The sequence below is a fragment of the Pinus tabuliformis genome, chromosome X (genome assembly GCF_031772625.1).
Source record: "Pinus tabuliformis cultivar Carrire ecotype Pingquan chromosome X, CPIR1, whole genome shotgun sequence".
In the NCBI taxonomy this organism is placed as follows: domain Eukaryota; kingdom Viridiplantae; phylum Streptophyta; class Pinopsida; order Pinales; family Pinaceae; genus Pinus; species Pinus tabuliformis.
The window spans coordinates 570871151-570893355 of NC_142308.1; the positions used below are offsets into that span (position 1 = coordinate 570871151).

The 22205-nt window shown below is 40.6% G+C and overlaps 2 protein-coding genes across 2 annotated transcripts in view; one reads left to right on the forward strand and one right to left on the reverse strand.

Annotated features, from left to right (window-relative positions):
- HIT1 (Membrane trafficking VPS53 family protein) overlaps positions 1-22205 on the forward strand; it is a 361304-nt gene that overhangs the window by 41336 nt on the left and 297763 nt on the right. The window contains exons 6-7 of the mRNA XM_089448976.1: positions 4805-4875; positions 4970-5094. Of these exons, the coding sequence (XP_089305102.1) occupies positions 4805-4875; positions 4970-5094 (196 nt within the window). The remainder of the gene's footprint in view (positions 1-4804; positions 4876-4969; positions 5095-22205) is intronic.
- LOC149141299 (uncharacterized) lies at positions 20219-21199 on the reverse strand. The gene is made up of 2 exons (XM_089448462.1): positions 20784-21199; positions 20219-20660 (listed from the first exon to the last, which is right to left on the reverse strand). The coding sequence occupies exons 1-2, from the start codon at positions 20909-20911 to the stop codon at positions 20219-20221; spliced, it is 570 nt and encodes a 189-aa protein (XP_089304588.1). The 5' UTR covers positions 20912-21199.

Genomic DNA, 22205 nt, shown 5'->3' on the forward strand with positions numbered 1-22205 from the left:
TTCTTTTGCATTAATAAAATTGCTTCAAGTGGCCATGTTGATTGGGGCTGTGGATTGTTTTCCTCTTAGAGGGTTTTAACCATGCAAAAAGACTGACATTTATGATTTTTGATTTGTTTGTGTGAGTGTTTATTGAGGGGGTTTGTTCTGTATGGCATACCCTATTTCCCGAACACAAAACTTGACAAAAAAAGCAACAAGGATGATGTTCTACAGGACAAAGGTGTTGAGATTGATGCAACCTGTGGGGGCTATGGATGAGTAGTTTTATGACAATGGCTGGCCTATAGATGGACACTCACCCTTTGTATATCTTAAGTATGTACTTTTCTGCTTTCCTGCAATTTTGGTCCTTTCTGATTTTGCTAAAGCGAGCACCATGGAGATGTAACTGTTCAGCCCATAGGCTGACATGGTCACACAAATGTTTAATAAAATCTATTCTATTATCTCATCAGGTGATTAGTCCAAAACATATTTGTACTAAACCATGGGTCTTGCCTCATTCTCACTGTATTTTGGAATTTTGTGTTGGATGCAAGCCTTTCCAGTCCAGAAGCTACCTTGCCTCAGGGAAATTTTAACAAGAAGTTCAATGCAAATCAATTAAATTATCTCTCTCTATCCACTACCTGTGCCAAAAAAGAATGAACCAATGAAGCCAAGAAACAAAGCAAAATAATTAGAAGTTGACTTGATGGAAAAAAGTTGGCCTGAGGCTGCCTTTGTTAAATTCCTTGAAATTCTGCCACTGCTATGAATGAACAATCTGAAACTAATTTCTTTTCACGAAGAAAAATAATTTTTTAATACACATAAGCAGCGGAATAAACACAGACATAAAAACACAGTCACAATTGACATGCTTATTTTTCCCAGGAAACCGAACAGGGGAAAACATGTCTCCTTTTGGTATATGATCTTGAGCAATTGAATCAATTACAAAGCAATCTGTCCCTCTGAGAACATATTGTTCTCCTGCTGATCTAGCATGGACTTCACCTTCCAACCCTTGATCCCAGCTCCTTAATCCTAATGCACTTGTGATCTCCTATTACGTAGGAACCAAAATCTCTGCGCTCTCCACAAACAAGGCTCTCTCACAACCTGTGAGCTCTGTCTTGTCTCACAACTTCGTGCACAAAACAATTGTTTAAACTTGTGCCTTCGTCCTCCTTTTATCAATTTGAACACAAGTTGTTGATTGACTAGTTAACTATGTCAACTGCTAGTTAACTCCTTGCCACAATCAAGACTGAGGCTCTCCAACTCGTCAGCGTCCAAACTCGGATTTCTTGTTGGAAGTATGCTTAACTGTTCTTCCAACTTCATGCATGACTTTACAATCTCCACGAACTCGTCCATCTCGTCCATGGTCAAAGGAAGACTATTCATGGCCTCTCTCTGGCTAAAGCAGAAGCCAAAGAAGACCTATCGTTACACTTTCAACACTCCTTAGCGAGAAAGGTACTTTTGGAAGAACCTCCTCTACCTGGATCTGTGTCCAACACCACCACATTATCCATTGCTGCAACTAATCCCTCTGAACTAGAAGACATCCTTGCTCCCTGTTGCAGAATCTAATTTGAAGACCTATTCCTTCCAACCATACTCCTATTATCTCGCTCTTGAGCTTCCATCAATGTTAGCTCATATCAACTAGTCCTGACAGATCTGGAAGAGGCCTCCTTCCGATCTTCTAGATTAGAATGCTTAGTCTCTGTTATCAACTCAGTCTTTAGAGCCTCCTGCTCAATCTTTGTCACTAACATCAATCCTTTGCTAAGTTCTTCTAGCATTGCTGTGGGTCTGTCTCGATCCTTTGAGACTCCCATGAATAAAAATGTCTTTCGGATTAATCACATCATTAGGATTTGGTCGACGTTTCGAACCAGCTAATGTGGTTCATCCTCAGGACAAAGGATGAACCACATTAGTTGGTTCGAAAAGTCGACCAAGTCCTAATGATGTGATTAATCCGAAGGACATTTTTATTCAACAATATGGATCACAAAAGTCTAAGATCTAACTCCCAGGAATTCTCCTGCCAATCCCCTGATTAGTACGGTATTCCTCTCTCCCTTTGAGGGTTGACCTTTGCCAATCCTACTGGCCATTGGTACTGTCCTTCGTACTTGCCGCTAACTACTACCTAGCTCTGCCAGCAACAATTGGCCCATGCCTGTCGCGGCAGATCCCCTGCCTAGCAACTCTTGTTGCCCATTACATCTTAGAGTTACTCAATCATGCCCAACATGGCAGCGTGCCCATGACACAATCCCCCATATTGCTCTATGGCTACTTGCACTAGACCTGATCATGTTGTCTAGGCTTGAAATTGATGCCCTCTGCCCGAGTTTACTGCCCGCTTCCCGAGGTTGCTTGGAACCTACTTGCTCCCTGCCGGGAAATCACTGGTGCTGTCCGAACACTTTGAAGTATAGCAACGATTTTTTTTTGCAATGTCAACCTGCATTGGTTACTGACTCTCCATTGACATGGTCCTGTCGCATTGTACGCGGGTCCTTGTCCACTTACCCGACTTGACTTCATCTAAGACTGGTCAACACCCCCGTGATCTACTATGCTTCAGCCTGCATCAATTATTGCACCCGCTTTGCTGCCAGAATCTGTCTCCGCGTTTGCCCCAAGCTGATTTGTTGCTGCTTGGACAAACTGCTGATCTTTGTTGCGGTTGATGAACACTACATCCTCTGCCAGTGGTGGCCTGATTTTGCACTATTTCATAGATCTAAGCTGCTAAAATCCTGTGTCACTGCCTGTCGAGCCCTTCTTGTGATCATTTGCCTGCGATACAGTCTGTTGCCGGATTGCCTTTCTTGGCCCGACTGTCTCTGGTGGCTTTGTTTTTCTTTTTTCTTAATATTCTTCCGGTCTCTATCGAGCATTGTCGGCTTTTGGTCCCGACTCCAAAATCTGCCTGTCCCTGCTGTTTGTTTCCTGGTTGGACTGTTCTTGTCATCCTCTATGTTTTGCATGTTCGCTGTCTTGTGCCCTTGATTGGCTGCGACTGATCTCTGCGCGTTCCAATCTTTGCTGCCTTTGCGTCTCCCTGCTCGGCCTATCTCTGCGTCCCTTCCCGTGGTGTGCAATGGTGCTGGCCGGTTGGCTAGATGTTCGCTGCCCGGCGCTGGCTGCTCCGACGGCTGGTGGCTCAGCTGGCAGCTGGCTGCCCGACGGTGGGCTACAAGCCCTTCTTATATTTCTTAAAAAAAGGGGCCCTTTTGCTTCCTTTTTTTGAATAAAAAAATTGTTCGGCCAAACAAATGCCCCATAAAAAACTTCTCTTCAAACTCTAGCGCAAGCCTTCTGCTTGATCTGCGGTTTTCACTGTCTGGTCAATCTGGTGGTGGTCTTTAAGCTGGTCTCTACTATGGTACCATGTTAAATTCCTTGAAATTCTGCTACTGCTATGATGAACAATCTAAAACTAATTTCTTTTCACCAAGACACAGAATTTCATAACACACATAAGCAGCAGAATAAACATAGAGATAGAAACACTGTCACAAATTGACACACTTATTTTTCCCAGGATAGCCAATAGGGAAAAACTTGTCTCCTTAATGTGGTATTTTATTGATCTTGAGCAATTGAATCAATTACAAAGCAATTTATCTCTCTGAGAAAATATTTGTGTTCCTGCTGAACTAGCTTGAACTTGCCTTGCCGACCCTTGATCCCAGCTCGTAAATCCTAGCGCACTTGTGATCTCCTTTTACTCAGGACACAAGCTCTCTGCGCTCTCCACGAACAAGGCTCTCTCACAACCTGTGAGCTCTGTCTTGTTTCACAACCTTGTGCACAAAACATTTGTTTAAACTTGTGCCTTCATCCTCCATTTATCTATTCGATTCATGCTAAATGTGGAGAGTACAAATTTAGAACACAAGTTGTTGATTGACTAGTTAACGAAGTCAACTGCTAGTTAACTCGTCATTGCCTCAATCAAGACTGAGGTTCCCCAACTCGTCAGCTTCCAAACTCGGACTGCCTGTTGGAAGTAAATGCTTAACTGTTCTTCCAACTCCACGCATGAATTTACAATCTCCACAAACTCGTCCATGGTCAAAGGAAGACTATTCGCGGTTTCTCTCTGGTTTAGGCATAAGCCAAAGAAGACCTTCTCTTGCTACATTTTCAACAGCCTCTGGAAAGGAAGATCAAATTTTGTAATGTTGGTCCCTGACACTATAATGGTAGCCTCAGTCCCTATGACTATTGGCTTCATTAGCCTGCAATGGTCTTGAAGTAGAATATAGCAATATCATGAGAAACAATGAGGCAAAAAAATTAACAGAGGCATTGAGATACTGTGATCCAATTCCTGTACAGCAAGCAATAACATATACAATGTGGTAAAAATACATACACAGGATGCATTGTATTGAGGAGTATGAAGTCTGACAGGCAATACTATATGCAGTCTTTTTGGATGCATTTAGGAGTTGGTTCCATTTGCTAATAGTTTTAGTTGATGGGTTGTCTCTTAGACCTATTTTAGTATCATTAGAGCTTGAGTTGTTTTTCTCCCCATAAATAAATTTAAACTGGTCTACATTTGATTTTCTACTAAATAGCTTGTTTCAATTAGACACCAACTCAAGAAAGAGAGATCTGCACATGTGGTCCACACTTTAAGAAGGTCAAAAGTATTCCCTTTCCTAGAACAAATTGTGTTATTTTCCTTTATCACCCTGTAAGATCAATGTTTGTGATTAAAATGCTTCTGGTGATTAATATAAGACTTAATTTATGATTCAATCCTTTTTAAATTCTGCAGTTTCAGCGGTTGAACAACTCCAACAAATGACATCTAAGCGTCAATATAAAGAGGCAGCTGGACAACTTGAGGTTTGTATAAAAGTATCCTTCTGACTATGATGCTTTCTTTGCAGGATGGTGAACTTACTATGATCACTGACCTGCAAGTTAACTATCTTTCCAGGCAGTCAATCAATTGTGTAGCCACTTTGAAGCCTACAGGGATATCCCCAAGATATCTGAACTAAGGGAGAAGTTCAAGAACATAAAACAAACACTTAAATCACTTGTGTTTTCTGATTTCTCAAGGTTTTTCCCTTTCCCTTGTACAACTCTATACATGCATTTTTTGGGATACCAACAAAATTTGAGATTTTGTAGATCAATGGAAGGAATTAAATGCAGATGTTAACTGTAGTAAATATAGCTTGAATGTCTTGCAGATCATGGTATTCAATGCCATTTTGTCTTTTAGAGATGGCATGATCACTTAAGATCTAAGTGTGACATAGAATGGGATGCCGTCATGTTCATTTTTGTAGGAGTATTGTGGCTGATGCATCCATGATATAATTCTCATTTGATCTTTTTCTTGCAATAACGTTTGATTTGCTGTTTTGCATTGTTCTTCAATATTTCAACTCAATTCTACTATGTTGAAAATAGTACCAAGGAGAGGTGTTATTAGGCTTTTAACCCTTTTAGCATAGTGAGCACATTAATGGACTTTTGTTTGAATGACATTTATGAGTTATATTAATGTCATGGGTTGAAATATACTTTAGAAGTGTTGTACTATGTATTTTTTCTAATATTAAAGTCACTTGTGCCTTATAAAGTGACTTTATGTGTAAAGTACATAGTATATTTTTTTAATATTAAAGTGAGTTGAAAAATCACTTTATGAGACAAATAGAAAATGTACACAACTTGAAAAAGGTACTAGGAGACTTTTAAGTGATGGGGCCAATGTATGAGGGGGATCATTTGGGATAATTGATCTCAACCACACATCTTGAGATTTGGAGATTAAATCTCAACCATTGGATTCTACGCTTAGGGATTCAATCTTTTCCAAGGAGACAAAAGAAGGAAAATGGATCTCATTCTTCACTTCACATTTGAGAGAGCATGAGGAGAAGAGAGGAGAGAAAACTTCAAGGAGAAATTGCAACAAAGAAATGAGGGCTCGAATTCCAAGGAGGTGAGCTGAACTAGAGCACAATTTTCAAGGGGCAAAGGCACGAAAATCGAGGAAACACGCTGCATGAAATTTGAGGGACAACAACACAAATTTCGAGGGTCTGCCGCACAATTTTCGAGGAGAATTGGGCACGAGCTTTGAGGAGGAAGCAACTCAGTTCAAGCCCTAAATTTGAGGCACAAATTTTGGGATTGTCAACAACAGGGAACATGCAAATTGAGGAGGATTTCAGTAGCTGCCTGACATGAAAATTGAGGAGCCAAGCTGTGAGAAATTTGGGCACAGATTTTGAGGCAGAATTTGGGCACAAAATTCGAGGAGCTGAGCTGTGAGAAATTGCAGAAGTTCTGGGCATGAGATTTTGTGAAAATCTGAATTGTTCAGTGGGCACAAATTTCCAGAAATTGCAATTAATGCTACAGCAGGAAAGGGAGATAAGTACAGTGCAAATTTTTTGTACTTATTTTATAATTTTTTAAGCAATAAAATCCTCCTTTGAAGACCGGTTTTCCCCAAGAGGCTGTGGAGTTTTTTTTTCTAGGGTCAACTTGACCAAAAATAAGTGTCTCATATGTGTGAATGTTCGTCTAAATTTTGTATTAATTACCAGCTGATAGGAAAGTGAAAAATAGTAAAAGTACTCTTTTAATATTTGCAATGAACGCATACTGAAATTTATATCAGTACGACAAAAGATGTGGGTTGGGCTTATACAAACACATGCAAACTTGTAAACTGGGTTAAGGGTGCAAATCATAAATTTTCTACTCACTACTTGTAGGTTTTAAACTCCAAAACATAACTGGGTGTTGGTGCACTCTAAATTGAAAATTTGTCATACTAAATGAGCCCATCCACGTATCACTTGGCAGTTCAAGCTTTATGGGCTTGAGTATTCATAAGTTAATGTTTAAAGTTTAAAGGAATTATGACTAGTGGCTTTCTAAGAGTGAAGAGTTGAGAAAAAAGAGGAAAATGGAGGAATATCCATAAATTTGGCATTTATTGTTGTTGACTTTACTTGAAGAATAAAAAAACTTGTCCCTAATTCTTTTGAATCATCTTGGTATTATAGTGGATGCTCCTAAAGGTAACTTGTCATCCACATATTCTAAATGATTCATACTTTTTGTTCCTCTAATGATCTTGATCCTAGGCAGATTTACTAATTTTCTTTTGGCATTCAGCTTTTGACCAAGAGACTCAACCATTACTCAGGTTTATGATGCATGATAATTGGTATAAAGGATAGCGCTGTGTTAGTCCTCTAGTCTAAAAAAAAGCTTGTTATTTTTCCATTAACTAATGGTGCTATCTAAGAAGTGCCAATTCAAGATGATAACTATCATCTAATACATGATCTAAAACTAAACTTATGAAGTATACCAAGAAGAAATGAATGCATAACTCTGTCAAATGCATTTGGCATGTCCATCTTTATGATCATACCTTTATCCTTGTTGACTTTGCTGGTGTGTATTGCTTCTTGGACTAGAATGTTGTTCACAATTTGTCTTTCTACCATCAATCTCCCTTCATTTTCTGTTATTATTTTGTGGAGGAGTTGCTTCAACTTGTTTGCTATAATTTTTGAAAGAATTATGTTTGAAGAATTATAATGAAAGATGGGTTGAAACCTATATAGGGACAAATGATTGACTTAATTTTGGGATAAGTGTTGAAAATTCAAAATGCTTGTAGATTATAGTAGATTTCTCTTAACTTGATAATTACTTGTGAATGTTTGTTGGCTTATTAAATTTATATTCTCTTCATCAAGCAATTACCACAATGTATAAAACATGAAGATCGCAAGAGACAGAACATAAAAAATTAGACTCCAAGCCAGGGCAAAACCCCACAAGGAGGAATTTCCAAGAAAATCCCCTTCTTATAGAATCAGATCAAAGTGAGATATCCAAGACCCAAGACCAAGACTGCGACTGTAATGTTCCCGAGTAATTAATCGCTTAAGGGACAAACTAGCCTATCGATCCTGTAGGCTATAGTCCTCAATAAAGGGCAAAACCCCAAAATACCCAATGTCTGCTCGAGTTTTGAGGCGACTAGGCAAAGAAACCCAAAATCGGGGTTTGAAGTAAAATTTTTCAATCAATTAATAAGAAGAGAAGGGGAAAACTTCATGTAATGATTCTTAAAGCCATATAATACTGCATAGGTCTTATAGCTTTGATCATATAGCCTTCAAGGGCTAGGAATTTATGTATAGAAGCCTTTTCAGAGGGAGATTAACAAAGAGTTGCCTTTCTTTGGCACTATTTCTTACTACCCCTATTGCCTTTTTCTTTAAGTGTTCATTTTATTAAACAAATTCCTTTTTATTTAGATATTCATAGACAAACATGCGACTAGGGGCATTGGCCTATAGTGAGGTGGCATTGCTCAAGCTTTACATTTTATTGACTTTCCACTTCTTAACATTTTTGGCTTTGATGTTGTAGACCTTTTCTTAATTTTGACCCTTTAGTGATTTTTGATAAGTCAAACAAGAGTGGGGATAACTTTTTTATGGACGGGATAGAGTGAAAGGGGAAAACAGAAAGTGTTAAGTATGGTTTGGAATGTGGAAGATGCTACATTGACCAGTTTCCTAGCAGTACAATTTTATCAAAAAATGGTGACGCTTCTAAAATAAAATCATGTCCCCCATGGTACGACGAGGCTGATAATTTTTTTATAATGTTATGAAGCGTTTACCACCTTCATGGCATGACCTAGAATTTATAGCACCACATCCAAGTAAGAAAACGAATGCATTGAGCAGGCTGAAACCAAACTGTACCATCCATAAGTGCATATGTCAATTTGAGAAGTGAGGGTGGAGCATCTGATATACCAATTCTAAGCTATCACAATCATATGTTTGAAAGCGAAATTGAGAGAATTGTTTGAGTTTGGAGAATTCGAGGAAGAAAGCTCCTACAATTAGGTTTTAATTTCTAATACCAACCATATTTATTTTCTCACGACAATTTAATTTATCCCCAACAATTTATTTATTTCCCCAAATAATTACTGAATCACCGAAAAATAAGATCACTAGTATTTTTAACTTCTAGAATTAAATATATGTAGCGGAAATAAATAGAGAGATCAATCACACATTGCAAAATAAAAATCACCCACACCAATTCTCTTTCAGTTCATTATGTGGAAAATTTGGGTTTATCGACCCACAAAGATTCAAAGGAAAAATACAAAACCCCGAAACTTGTAACACGACTCCCTTAGAATGAATTCGGCCCAAGGTAACTCAGCCTCAAGGAAATCAACCTTCTGATGAAATCGGATTGGAGAACTCGACCCAAATACTCAACCAACAACTCGACCTGCACTTTCCTTGCGTGCCATCGATGCGCACTAGGGAAAACTCTGCCCTCCAACAACCCGACCTCCTATAGATAAATTTAATCTTCCTCCGACAACTCGACCCTCCTGGATTTGTACAAATCCATTGCACTTCTCCTTCTTTGTGCACTGGGCCACTTTGCCACTCACACTTAGAGAAAATGACTTTCTTTGAATGATGACTCACTCACACAACTTGTGCTCTTCTTGTGTCTTCACCTCTTTGATAAGCTTCCTTTATAATATTCATTGAGTCCAAATCCCTAACCCAATCTCCATTCTAGAATCATCTTGGAGATCAACAATTGAGATTATTTATAAGTCACTTAAATAATTAAATTATTTATCCTTGGAAAATAACTCAATAGTGCACAATAATTAATTTACTTTAATTATTGTAATTTTCGTAAGTTAGTGTTAAATTGGCAACTAGGGACAAACTCCATGTGGGTCATCTTATTTATGGCAGCTAATATTTTTCTTGGATCCCTCTCATCGAGAGGCGTAGGGTTGATCTAAAGATCATTCGATTCCAATAAGTATTCATGGAGATATGGATTTATTTGTGTTATAAGGCAGTTCGTCAAGGTCGGCCAGCAACCAAATAAACCCCACAAGTGCTCAACATTTTAGTATAAAAGGAGATGACTTGAGAGTCATTTCTCACACACACTTCTATCTTGATTTTTCTCCACTTGTCTTGGGTTTTAGTGGAAGGGAAATCTAGGAGCGAAAGCCCTAGACGTTGGAGGAAAGAAGACTAAGGGAGCTGCCCTAGCCCTAGACGCTGCCAAAGAAGAAGTCAAAAACACTGTCAAGGAAGCATGCCCTAGCCACAGAGTTGGAGGAATTTTATCACAGCTAAGAGAGGCTGTAACACTGTCCAAAAGGCAGCCCTAGACGTAGTCTAAGAGAGGCGTTAACGTTGTCCAAAAGGCAGCCCTAGACGCAGTCTAAGAGGAGCCCTAAACACTGTCCAAAATGCAGCCCTAGACGCAGTCTAAGAGAGGCCCTATCATTGTCCAAAAATGCAGCCCTAGATGCAGTCCTAAACACTATCCAAAATGTAGCCCTAGAAGCAGTCTAAGAGAAGCCCTAAATGTAGTCTAAAGGGCAGCCCTAAACGCAGTCTAAAGGGCAGCCTTAAATGCTGTCTAAAGGCAGCCCTAACACTGTCTAAAGGCAGCCCTAACGCTAACCTACGGTGCCCTAGATGCAGAACTAATACGACTGAAAAGGTGGGTTGTAGGTGACCCTCAAAACAGGGACATCATGAGAGTTTGAGGACTAAAACATGCCCAGGACAACAATGCTAATAATTGGGACAACAACAAGACATGGTGCTGCAATAGCAATTGGGACAGTAGCAAGACATGGTGCTGCAATAGAAATTGGGACAGCAATGACAGTGATGGTACAACAACATACTATGATGGGACAACAATGACAGTGATGGGACAACAACATACTATGATGGGACAACAATGACATTGATGGGACAACAACATACTATGATGCAGTGTTGCGGGAGAGCGCCCCCCCGATCCCGCTCCCAATCCGTGCTTCGGGCGGGAGCAACTTGAGAGCGGGTCAGGAGCGTGCTCCCTAAAATTTTTTTCGCTCCCTGCCTTTTCGGGAGCATTTTGCCTTTTTTGCAATTTTTTTTTTGTAGTAATGTTCGAAATGCAATTTTTTTTAAAGAAACAAATAATTTTTGAGTGAGGCAGCTTAATGATCAAGTCTATGTCCCTAGTATTGATATGCTATTCATGATAATGTTAAATTCTCAAAGTAAAAGTGACATTCTCCTTAATTTTCATTTTCATCCTTTTACTTAAATTTTTAACATTGCCATGAAATGACTTAGGACGTTTGAGAGTGGTTCCAGCCTCATTGGATTTCATATGGAGAAAGTAGAATTTTAGATTTCATTCAAAATCCAGCAGACTCATCAGTTTTTCAGAATTTCAGGATTGGGGGATTGCAATGTTTCCATTGAATTTTGTCATGTATTAGGGTATGGAACTCGTATTTAATCAAGAGCACCAATCCCTCTATGTACCTTGATGTTAGTGACATTGATTGTCGAACTCCTCTATCATGACCCTCCTAAAAATGTGCGCATCACTCAAACAAAATCTTGACTTGACATGCTATGCTTTTTCTATCTTATGTTAATGCTTAGAGGGTGATATTAATGACAAAGATCCTGATTTTCCAACAAGACTAAAAAATTAGACATTTCTCGTTGTGGCAAGAGGTCCAAGCATAATAAATAGATAATAGATTTACTTCTCTTTTCTAGTTTCTAGTAGTTTTTATAACTATTGACTCTTTCATACTTATTATGATATTTTTTTAAACAATATATGACAATTTAAGTTTGAAGTTGGCAATTATAACTCATTAGTAATGAATTATGAATATGATGCTTCATGAAAGTTGAAAGTTGTTTCATTTCATTTCATGTTAGATATTATTTGTTGTAATGGTTACACTTAGCTTACAAGTACAACTTCGGTGATCAATGATGATAACTGTTATATATTGAATTTTGAAAGCTTGAAACTTTAATATTGATGAATCGTGAGACTCAATATGTTGTATGTTACTATGTTACTAACTTGTGGACGTGGTTGATGAAGATTATAACTTCTAGATGATTGTTGTTATATGGTTCAATCTATGTCTTTTTTTATGTTTTTTATATCTAATTCATTATTCTACATGTTTTTGTTGACATATATGTATCAAAATATAAAAAATAAAAAATATATATATATATATATATATTATAAAAAACGCTCCAGGATTCGCTCCCAAACTAGGAGCTTCTGAAAATGTCGCTCCCGCTCCCGTTTTTGCTCCCGCTCCCCGCTTTCGCTCCCGCTCCCAAATAACACTGCTATGATGGGACAACAATGATAGTTATGGGACAACAACATACTATGTTGGGACAACAACATACTATGATGGGACAACAACAAAAACAATGGGACACCAAGCTAACATGGAATGGTTATGTCACTAATAGTGGGACAACAGTGTGCAACATAGGACAACAGTGGCTATCATGGTGCAACAATGGCACATGGGACAATAGTGCAACATAAGGTGCAGCAGTATGATGTGTACAACATGGTCATGAGGTCCAGCATTGTGATGATGGGTGCAACATGGTGCAGCACAGTGAGGTGCAGCATGATGACGAGATGCAGCACAATGTTAGGTGAAGGAGTTACCTTGGAGAGCTGCTTCAACTGATCTCATGTATCATCTTCTTAGAAATGATCTATGCTCTTATCTAGATAAGTCAAAATGTTGATTTCTGTTGTAAATGTACTATCTCTCTCTCTCTCTGCTGAAATATTGAAGAGCATATAAGAGGAATTGATCAAGGGTTTCCCCACATTGGGGTTTGTCCCTGGCTAGCGCCACATCTTGTGTCCTCTTGTCTTGGCTTGTCTTTTGCGGTTTATGTTTATGTTCTATCTGCAGTTTACTTTAATGCTGATGTGATTGCTAATCTGGAAAAGGTATTGAGTTAAATGTGAAAATTGAAATAAATTGCTCTAAGCATAGAACATACCTAAAATTAACATGGTATCGGAGCTGAGGTGAAGATAATGCCGAAGCTAGAGTGAAAGAGCAATCACTGAAGACAGTTAGGAAAGGACAAAATGATCAATGGGTTCCTCATCCCTCTTCAAATTCACCAAGGGTGAAATCGAAGCAGAGAATGTTATCAGAATGGCGTAGTGGAATATGGCCTACCTAAAGATCACTTCATTGGGAAGACTGGATCTCAGGGTGGAAGGAAAGGCAGATAACTAGTTCGACCATTATGCGAAGGAGTGTCCAAATGGCAGGGACACGTCACTTGATGATGATAACAATCATTCCAAGGACATCTTTAATGGTCAGAGGAATGACAGGTAATGCAGGTCATCAAGGAAACGAACAACTCTTCAGAGAAAGCAAGGAACCCCAGGTATGAAGAATCAAATGTTGTTTCTGATAAGATAAAGAAGCACTATCTTGTATTGGCCCTCTCCTTCAGATTATTTGGGAATCTGGCTTATCGATTATAGTGCTTCAAAGCACTTCATCAGATAGAAGGGTGCTCTCTCTAATTTGGTAGAGATTGAAACAATCGTGGGATTATACTTGGAGCCGATGCCACCTATCCCAGAAAGGGTGTAGGAAATGTTACCCCTTAATTGGATGAGGGTAACCCAATTCATTTACAAAATCTCTTTTATGTACCTAATCGCAAGAAGAACTTGGTATCCATTTCGATTATGAAAGTCAAAGGCATTCATCGATGAAAAGGTACGTGTTTGAAAATGAAATTTTCAAAGATACTTTTTTCTCATGGGTTTAGGGTTTGGCAATTTGTATCAAGTTGCAGGATAGTCCATTGGGGATCACGTCAATTGACATATCTCATCTATAGCACCGAGGTCTACTTATTATGGGACCCTACCTGATGTGAGTCAAATGGTGACTGGGATGCCTGAATTCAAGAAGAGCATGAAGGTACATGTCCGAGATGTACCGAATGAAAATCTTACAAGGGGATCATTCCCCTCATGTAGCAGGTCCACAAATTTGGAACAACCCGAGGGGTTTGAGATTCATGATCAGGAATTCATGATCAGGAATCTCATGTATGCAGGTGGAAGAAAACCCTCTATGGCTTGAAGCAAAACACCCCGGGCCTAATATGAGAGGATTTGATAGCTGTCTGATGAAGCTGAGATTCACTAAAAGTGAAGCCGACCCAAACCATTGTTTGAAGGTTGTGGATGATAGACCTCTCATACCGACACCTTGTGAGAAACAACCTATTTCTGATAGGTGCAGACCCTCTCACTTGAAGAAGTAAGAGGGAGTTGGATTCCAGATATGAAATGGTAAACTGCAAGCCTGTGACTCCCTCGAGGATCTTAACTTTCAGAAGTTATACGGTGGTGATGCCAGACCAAATTTGGGAAATGCCTCTGCATTGATGTTCTTGGTGAACTTCCATCCGTATATATGCTTTGCAATTAGCATGGTGAGCTCATATTTGGTCGAGCCTCACTAGATTGGTGCCAAGAATCTTCTGAGGTATCTTCAGGGCACAATCTCTCATGGATTGAGATACATTGTCGGAAATATGAAATTGCATGATTATTTGAATGCTGACTGGGCAGGCAGTGTGGAGCATCACTAGAGCACTTCCCAGTGTTGGCTTTCTTTGGATTCTGCTTCGATATCATAGATGAGCAGGAAGCAGAAGTCAGTTGCTATAAGCACCGCCGAGACCGAATACATAGCTACATGATCTTGTGTGAAGCAGCCTGGTTGTGGAAGCTATCAGTGAGCTGTTTGTACACATGATGAATACCATTGTGATTCTTTGTGACAACCAGGGGGGATTTGATTATTGAGGAATCTTGTATTCGATTATTGAGGAATCCTCTATTCGATGATTGCTCCAATAGATAGACATCAAATACTACCTTATCTGGGATATGGTAAGTCGATGAGCGAGGAGGCTCCACCGCATTGAGACTAATGTATAGGTCGCAGACACTTTGTGAAAGCCCCGGTGAAAGGTCAAATTTGTGATTTTCCCGAACGACTTGGAGTTGTTGAGAGACCTTCGTATAAGGGTCCTACATGTTGCATGCACTGAGCTCTGGGAGCTCTAGGGGCTTGGGGTACCTACTGGAGCGACATACGACCTCAAAGCGACTCACCCTCCCCTAGTGGTGCGCTATGTACAGGGTGACAGGTTCAACCTTTCCTTGTGATACCTCCTGGCGACTATGGAACAAGATGATTAGTTCTCCTATGGGCTGGGATGCTTAGTTCTCCCGTGGCAACTATGGAACAAGATGATTAGTTCTCCTGTAGCAACAAATGGACAGGATGATTTGTTCTCCTGTGGACAGGATGATTAGTTCTCCTGTTGAGGCATCCTACCCATGCAGTCTGGGACTCATGGGAAGTACCTCTCATCTGATCAATGAGCAGGGAAATGGGGTTAGGGACCATAGTAGTACTATCGATGGACGCATCGTTGTATCTATCATACTCCACTATGCTAGGATGACCTCCATTGATCTGGGATCAGTATGAGTGGTTTGAGACACTCTCTTGTGATATTGATCTGGGATCAATATGAGTGGTTTGCGACACTCTCTTGTGATATTGATCTGGGATCAGTATGAGTGGTTTGAGACATTCTCTTGTGATATTGATCTGGGATCAATGAAACTGACTCTCTCCTCATATGAAACTGACTTTGGGTCAGTAGAGAATGGTATGAGACATTCTCGACCAATTCTTCTTCTTCATGGTTCAGCAGAGCAGAGCAGAGCTCAACAGAGAAGAGCAGAGCAGAGCCGAGCAGTTCAAGACACTGATGGCAGAGATAGTACAGTCAGACAAATGGATCATCAGATGGAGTTCTCCCTAGTTGAGAGGGAGTGTTAAATTGGCAACTAGGGACAAACTCCATGTGGGTCATCTTATTTATGGCAGCTGATATTTTTCTTGGATCCCTCTCATTGAGAGGTGTAGGATTGATCTAAAGATCATCCGATTTCGATAAGTATTCATGGAGATATGAATTTATTTGTGTTATAAGACAATTCGTCAAGGTCGGCCAACAACCAAATAAACCCCACAAGTGCTCAACGTTTTAGTATAAAAGGAGATGACTTGAGAGTCATTTCTCACACACACTTCTATCTTGATTTCTCTCCACTTGTCTTGGGTTTAAGTGGAAGGGAAATCTAGGAGTGGAAGCCCTAGACGGCAGAGGAAAGAAGACTAAGGGAGCTGCCCTAGAGGAGATGCCCTAGCCCTAGACACTGTCAAAGAAGAAGCCAAAAACGCTGTCAAGGAAGCATGCCCTAGCCGCAGTCTTGGAGGAATCTTATCACAGCTAAGAGAGGCCGTAACACTGTCCAAAAGGCAACCCTAGACTCAGTCTAATAGAGGCCCTAACGTTGTCCAAAAGGCAGCCCTAGACGTAGTCTAAGAGAGGCCCTAAACGCTGTCCAAAGTGCAGCCCTAGACGCAGTCTAAGAGAGGCCCTAACGTTGTCCAAAAATGTAGCCCTAGACGCAGTCTAAGAGCAACCCTAAACACTGTCCAAAATGCAGCCCTAGAAGCAGTCTAAGAGAAGCCCTAAATGCAGTCTAAGGGGCAGCCCTAAAAGCAGTCTAAAGGGAAACCCTAAACGCTGTCTAAAGGCAGCCCTAACGTTGTCTAAAGGTAGCCCTAACGCTAACCTACGATGCCCTAGATGCAGGCCTAATACGACTGAAAAGGTGGGCTGTAGGTGACCCTCAAAACAGGGACATCATGAAGAGTCAAAGGGACAACATGTAGGCTACCTTAGACAGCGTGAAGGGCTGTGTGGACAACAAAGTCTTAACCGCCATATAAAGGGTCAAAGGGACATGGTGTAGGTTGCCCTAGACAACGTGAAGGGCTGTGTGGACAACAGAGTCTTAGCTACTGTATAAAGGGTCAAAGGGACAACGTGGAGGCTGCCCTAGACAATGTGAAGGGATGTATGGACAACAACTTCTCAAGGGAGGTAAGCCGCACTATTTCAAGGACTGTTGCAGAGTTTAAAGGTGGTTGTTAGGGTACTATTGATGCCCTAACCAGAGTTGCAGAACTACAACAATGCACCAACATTCAAGTATAAGTATGAAGATAATTTGATGATGAGAGTGTTGTTAGAAGAATCAGTGTAAGCATGCACATCTTGGCAAGCATGGCTGGACAACATGGCAAGCATAGCAAGCTGTGATGGGACAACAGTGGTGACATGGCAACAAAGGTACACGGGGTTTCAAACTCATTGTTGACTTCTGTTGTAAATGTACTATCTCTCTCTCTCTCTGCTGAACTATTGAAAAACATATAAGAAAAATTGATCAAGGGTTTCCCCACATTGGGGTTTGTCCCTGGCTAGCGCCACATCTTGTGTCCTCTTGTCTTGGCCTGTCTTCTGCAATTTATGTTTATGTTCTATCTGTAGTTTACTTTAATGCTGATGTGATTGCTAATATGGAAAATATATTGAGCTAACTGTGAAAATTGAAATAAATTGCTCTAAGCATAGAACATACTTAAAATTAACATGGTATTAGAGTTGAGGTGAAGACAATGCCCAAGCAAGAGTGAAAGAGCAATCACTGAAGACAGTTGGCAAAAGGATCGGTGGATTCCTCATCCCTCTTCAAATTCACCTAGGGTGAAGTTGAAGCAGAGAATATTATCAGAATGGCGCAGCGGAAGCTTTTGATGGCGTACCTGAAGATCACTTCATTGGGAAGTCCGGATCTAAGGGTGGAAGGAAAGGCAAATGCCTTGGTTGTAATAAGTTCGACCATTATGCGAAGGAGTGTCTGAGGTAGGGACACATCACTTGATGATGATAACAATCATTCCAGGGACATATTCAATGATCAGAGGAATAACAGGTAATGCAGGTCATCAAGGAAACAACCGACTCTTCATAGAAAGCAAGGAACCTCGGGTATGAAGAATCAAATGTTGTTTCTGATAAGATAAAGAGGCGTTATTTTGTATTGGCCCTCTCCTTCAGATTATGTGGGAATCTGGCTTATTGATTGTTGTGCTTCAAGGCACTTCATTGGATAGAAGGGTGATCTCTCTAACTTGGTAGAGATGGAAACAATCGTGGGATTATACTTGGAGCCGATGCCACCTATCCCGGAAAGGGTGTAGGGAATGTTACCCCTCAATTGAATGAGGGTAACTTGATTCATTTACAAAGATCTCTTTTATGTACCTGATCGCAAGAAGAACCTGGTGTCCATTTCAGCAATGGAAGTCAAAGGTTTCAGGGTGGCATTCATCGATCAAAAGGTACGTGTTTGAAAATAATTTTTTCAAAGATACTTTTACTCATGGGTTCAGGGTTGGCAATTTGTATCAAGTTGCAGGAAGTCCATTGGGGACCATGTCAGTTGACACATAGCACCGGAGGTCTGTGAGTCAGATGGTGACAGGGATGCCTGAATTCAAAAGAGCATGAAGGTACATGTCTGAGATGTCCTGAAAGAAAATCTTACAAGGGGACGATTCCCCTCAAGTAGTAGGTCCACATGTTTGGAACAACTCGAGGCGTTTGAGATTCATGATCGGGAAACTCACGTGTGCAGGTGGAAGAAAGCCCTCTATGGCTTGAAGCAAATCACCCCGGGCTTAGTATGAGAGGATTGATAGCTGTGTGATGAAGCTGAGATTCACTAGGAGTGAAGCCTATCCAAACCGTTGCTTGAAGGTTGTGGATGATAGACCTCTCATACCAGCACCTTTTGAGGACAACCTATTTCTGACAGGTGCAGACCCTGTCATTTGCAGAAGTAAGAGGGAGTTGGATTTCGGATGTAGAATGGTAAATTACAAGCCTGTGACTACCTCGAGGATCTTAACTTTCAGAAGTTATATTGTAGTGATGCCGGACCAGATTTGTAAAATGCCTCTGAGTTTCTTAAACTCATTCACGTTGATGTTCTTGGTGAACTCCTGTCCGGAAATATGATTTGCAGTTAGTATGATGAGCTCATATTTGGTTGAGCCTCAGTAGATTGGTGCCAAGATTTTTCAAGATATCTTCAGGGCACAACCTCTCATGGATTGAGATACACTGCCAGAAATGTGAAGCTGCATGACTATTCGAATGCTGACTGGGCAGGCAATGTGGAGGATCACAAGAGCACTTCTGAGTGCTGGTTCTCTTTGGGTTCTGCTCGATATCCTGGATGAGCAGGAAGCAGAAGACAGTTGCTTTGAGCATCGCTGAGACCGAATACATAGCTACGAGTATGATCTCGTGTGAAGCTGCCTGGTTGTGGAAGATCCTTAGTGAGCTGTTTGTACACATGATGAATACCACTGTGATCTTTTTGTCAACCAGGGTGGATTTGATTGTTGAGGATTCCCGTATGCTATGATTGCTCCAGCAGATAGACATCAAATACTACCTTATCTGGGATATGGTACGTCGATGAGCGAGGAGGCTCCATCTCATTGAGACTGATGTACAGGTCGCAGACATTTTGTCAAAGTTCCGCACAAAGGTCAAAATTGTGACTTTCCCTAACAACTTGGAGTTGTGTAGAGACCTTCTTATAAGGGTCTTGCATGTTGCATGCATTGAGCTCTGGGAGCTCCGGGGGGCTTGGGGTACTTATTGGATCAACACACGACCATAGGGCGACTCATCCTCCCCTAATGGTGTGCTGTGTACAGGGTGAATGGCTCAGCCTTTCCTTGTGATACCCCGACGCGACTTAGGGACAGGATGAATTGTTCTCTTGTCGAGGCATCCTACCCATGCAGTTTGGGACTCATGGGAAGTACCTCTCATCTGGCAAATGAGTAGGGAAATGGGGTTAGGGACCATAGTAGTACTATCGATGGACACATCGTTGTATCCAATGTTGTTAAAAGCGCGAGCGGGATTTAATCGGCGTCGGGAAAAAAGCGGAAAAAATCGTTAAAAGCGGGGAAAAAGCGGAAAAAAGCGGGAAAAAAGCATTTGGCACAAAAATATTCATTTTTTTCATTTTTTTTCAATTTTTTTAATATCTAAACCATCTACAACATAAAATAAATACATTGACACATAAATATGATAAAAAAACTAATATATAAGATGTTTAATATCATTTCTAGCGCTAAAATCACACATAACATTGAATCATGTCCTGAATAGTAAGTCCTGAGTCCCAACTCAGCCTCAAAATATCAACAAAAAATATGATAATGTATCTCATTATGTCATAATGTCATATACAATAAAATGAAAGTCTAATCCTATTGATTTCCTCTGCCCCTCTTGCGAGAAAATGGCACAACTTTCTCTTTCCCTCTAAATGTAGAAGCTGGTGCCTGTGCTGGTGGAAATGGCAGTGGAGTCTGACGTGCTCTAGAAGCTGAAGAACTAGTAGTAGCAGCTACAGGAGGCTGAGGTAGACGGAGACCACGTCCTCTACTGGTGGTAGTGGTAGCCCGGGTAGGCGGTGTCACCTCCTCCTCCTGCTCCTCCTCCTCCCCCTCCTCCTCCCCCTCATCCTGCACTAACCAATCATCAGTGGGATCCATGAGAGGCCTCTCGGTCTCAACCCTCCATTCAGCAGTGGTGTCAATCCCATCCAATGAGATGGCTTCCGTATCAGGTGTCTTCTCTAGTTGTCTCACCCACAATCGAAGATTGTAGTAGACATAGACCATGTCATTAAGTCTATGGGACTCCAACCTGTACAAAGTTCATGAAATAATAATTAATAATTAATATTATAAAAAAAATATTGTTTAAAACTTTAATGAATTCAAAAATTTATTTGGAAATTTGCAATATTTTAAATGTTTAAGTGTTAACCTATTGCGCTTCTTGTTGTGTATTTTTTCAAATACACTCCAATTGCGCTCACATCCCGAGGAGCTGCATGTTTGGCTGAGGATGCGTACGGCAAGCTTTTGCAAAAGGGGTACTCTGACACCATACATCTTCCACCATGCGTCTACAACAAAATTACAAATAAAATTTTAAATAAACATAAGAAAAAAATGGAATTTGAAGAGACAATGAAATTTGAAACAAAGTTACAAAGTACAAACTAAAAAATACCTGGCATTTTAATCGTCCTATCAGTGACAGCCATCTCAAAGCCAAATGTGCCACCTGACATCTTATATGTCTCAATTTGTCTAGAGATCTCTATACGTTCTTCTGGAGATCTCACCATCTTCTGGACACAGGTTAATAATCCTTCCACGACCTCAACATCAAAATCAAACCCACATGCATAAGAAAATGCGGGGTTCAGGAAAAGCCCAGCAGCATGAATGGGACGATGGAGTGTGTTGTTCCATCGCTCATCAATGACTTCCCATAGAAGGAGTTGTCTCTGAAACCCATCATCTCCCTTATCATCATAGTAGGACCGAATGGCTTCTTTGGCCCTGTTCATGGCTTCATACAAATAGCCCATTGCGGGCTTCTCACCATCAACCAACCGAAGAACCTTTACCAAAGGTTCTGTAACAGCGCACACCTCCTGCACTCCCGCCCAGAAGTCTTCCTGGTATGAAATTAGTCTGCAGACGGCCTCTCCTTTTGGTTTGCGGCTCATTGACGAAGCACGCCACTCCTCTGAAATAAACATTCTCTTCAAATCCCACATAGAATTCAAGAGGGATTGAAGAGATATGAAACTCGTCGCAAACCGTGTAATGGCGGGGCGCACCAACTCTTTGTTGTTGGTGCATTTTCTCATCAAGCTAAGCATAGATGTGTGATTGTAAATAAATTTTGTGATGCTTTTTGATGAGTCAACAATCTCTTTGACAAAGGGAATTTTCCCTATGTCCTCTAACATCAAATCAATACAATGGGCAGCACAAGGTGTCCGAAATAAAGTAGGATGCCTGTCCATAAGCATTCTACTAGCAACAACATAATTTGCAGCATTGTCCGTTATGACTTGGACAACATTTTCTGCACCCACCTCCAAAATAAACACATCCAGCAAATCACATAAAGTTCTTGCATCTTTGATTTGATGAGTTGCATCAATAGATTTGATAAACATAGTCCCCTTGGGACAACTAACCAAGAAGTTTATAAGGGTTCTCCCCTTTTGGTCAGTCCAACCATCTGACATAACAGTGCATCCTGTTTGTGCCCATGATGCCCTAAAATCCTCCAATCTTTGGGTGCAGTCACGCTTTTCATCTTGAAGAAGCCGGCCTCTGAAATCATGAAGAGAAGGGATTTTGTACCCCGGGCCAACACTGGCAA

Coding starts and splice junctions, on each gene's coding strand:
- LOC149141299 (XM_089448462.1), bottom strand. CDS start 20,911: ATGTATGGTGTCAGAGTACCCCTTTTGCAAAAGCTTGCCGTACGCATC. Junction 20,661..20,783: donor CACAACAAGAAGCGCAATAG/GTTAACACTTAA, acceptor AACTTTGTACAG/GTTGGAGTCCCATAGACTTA.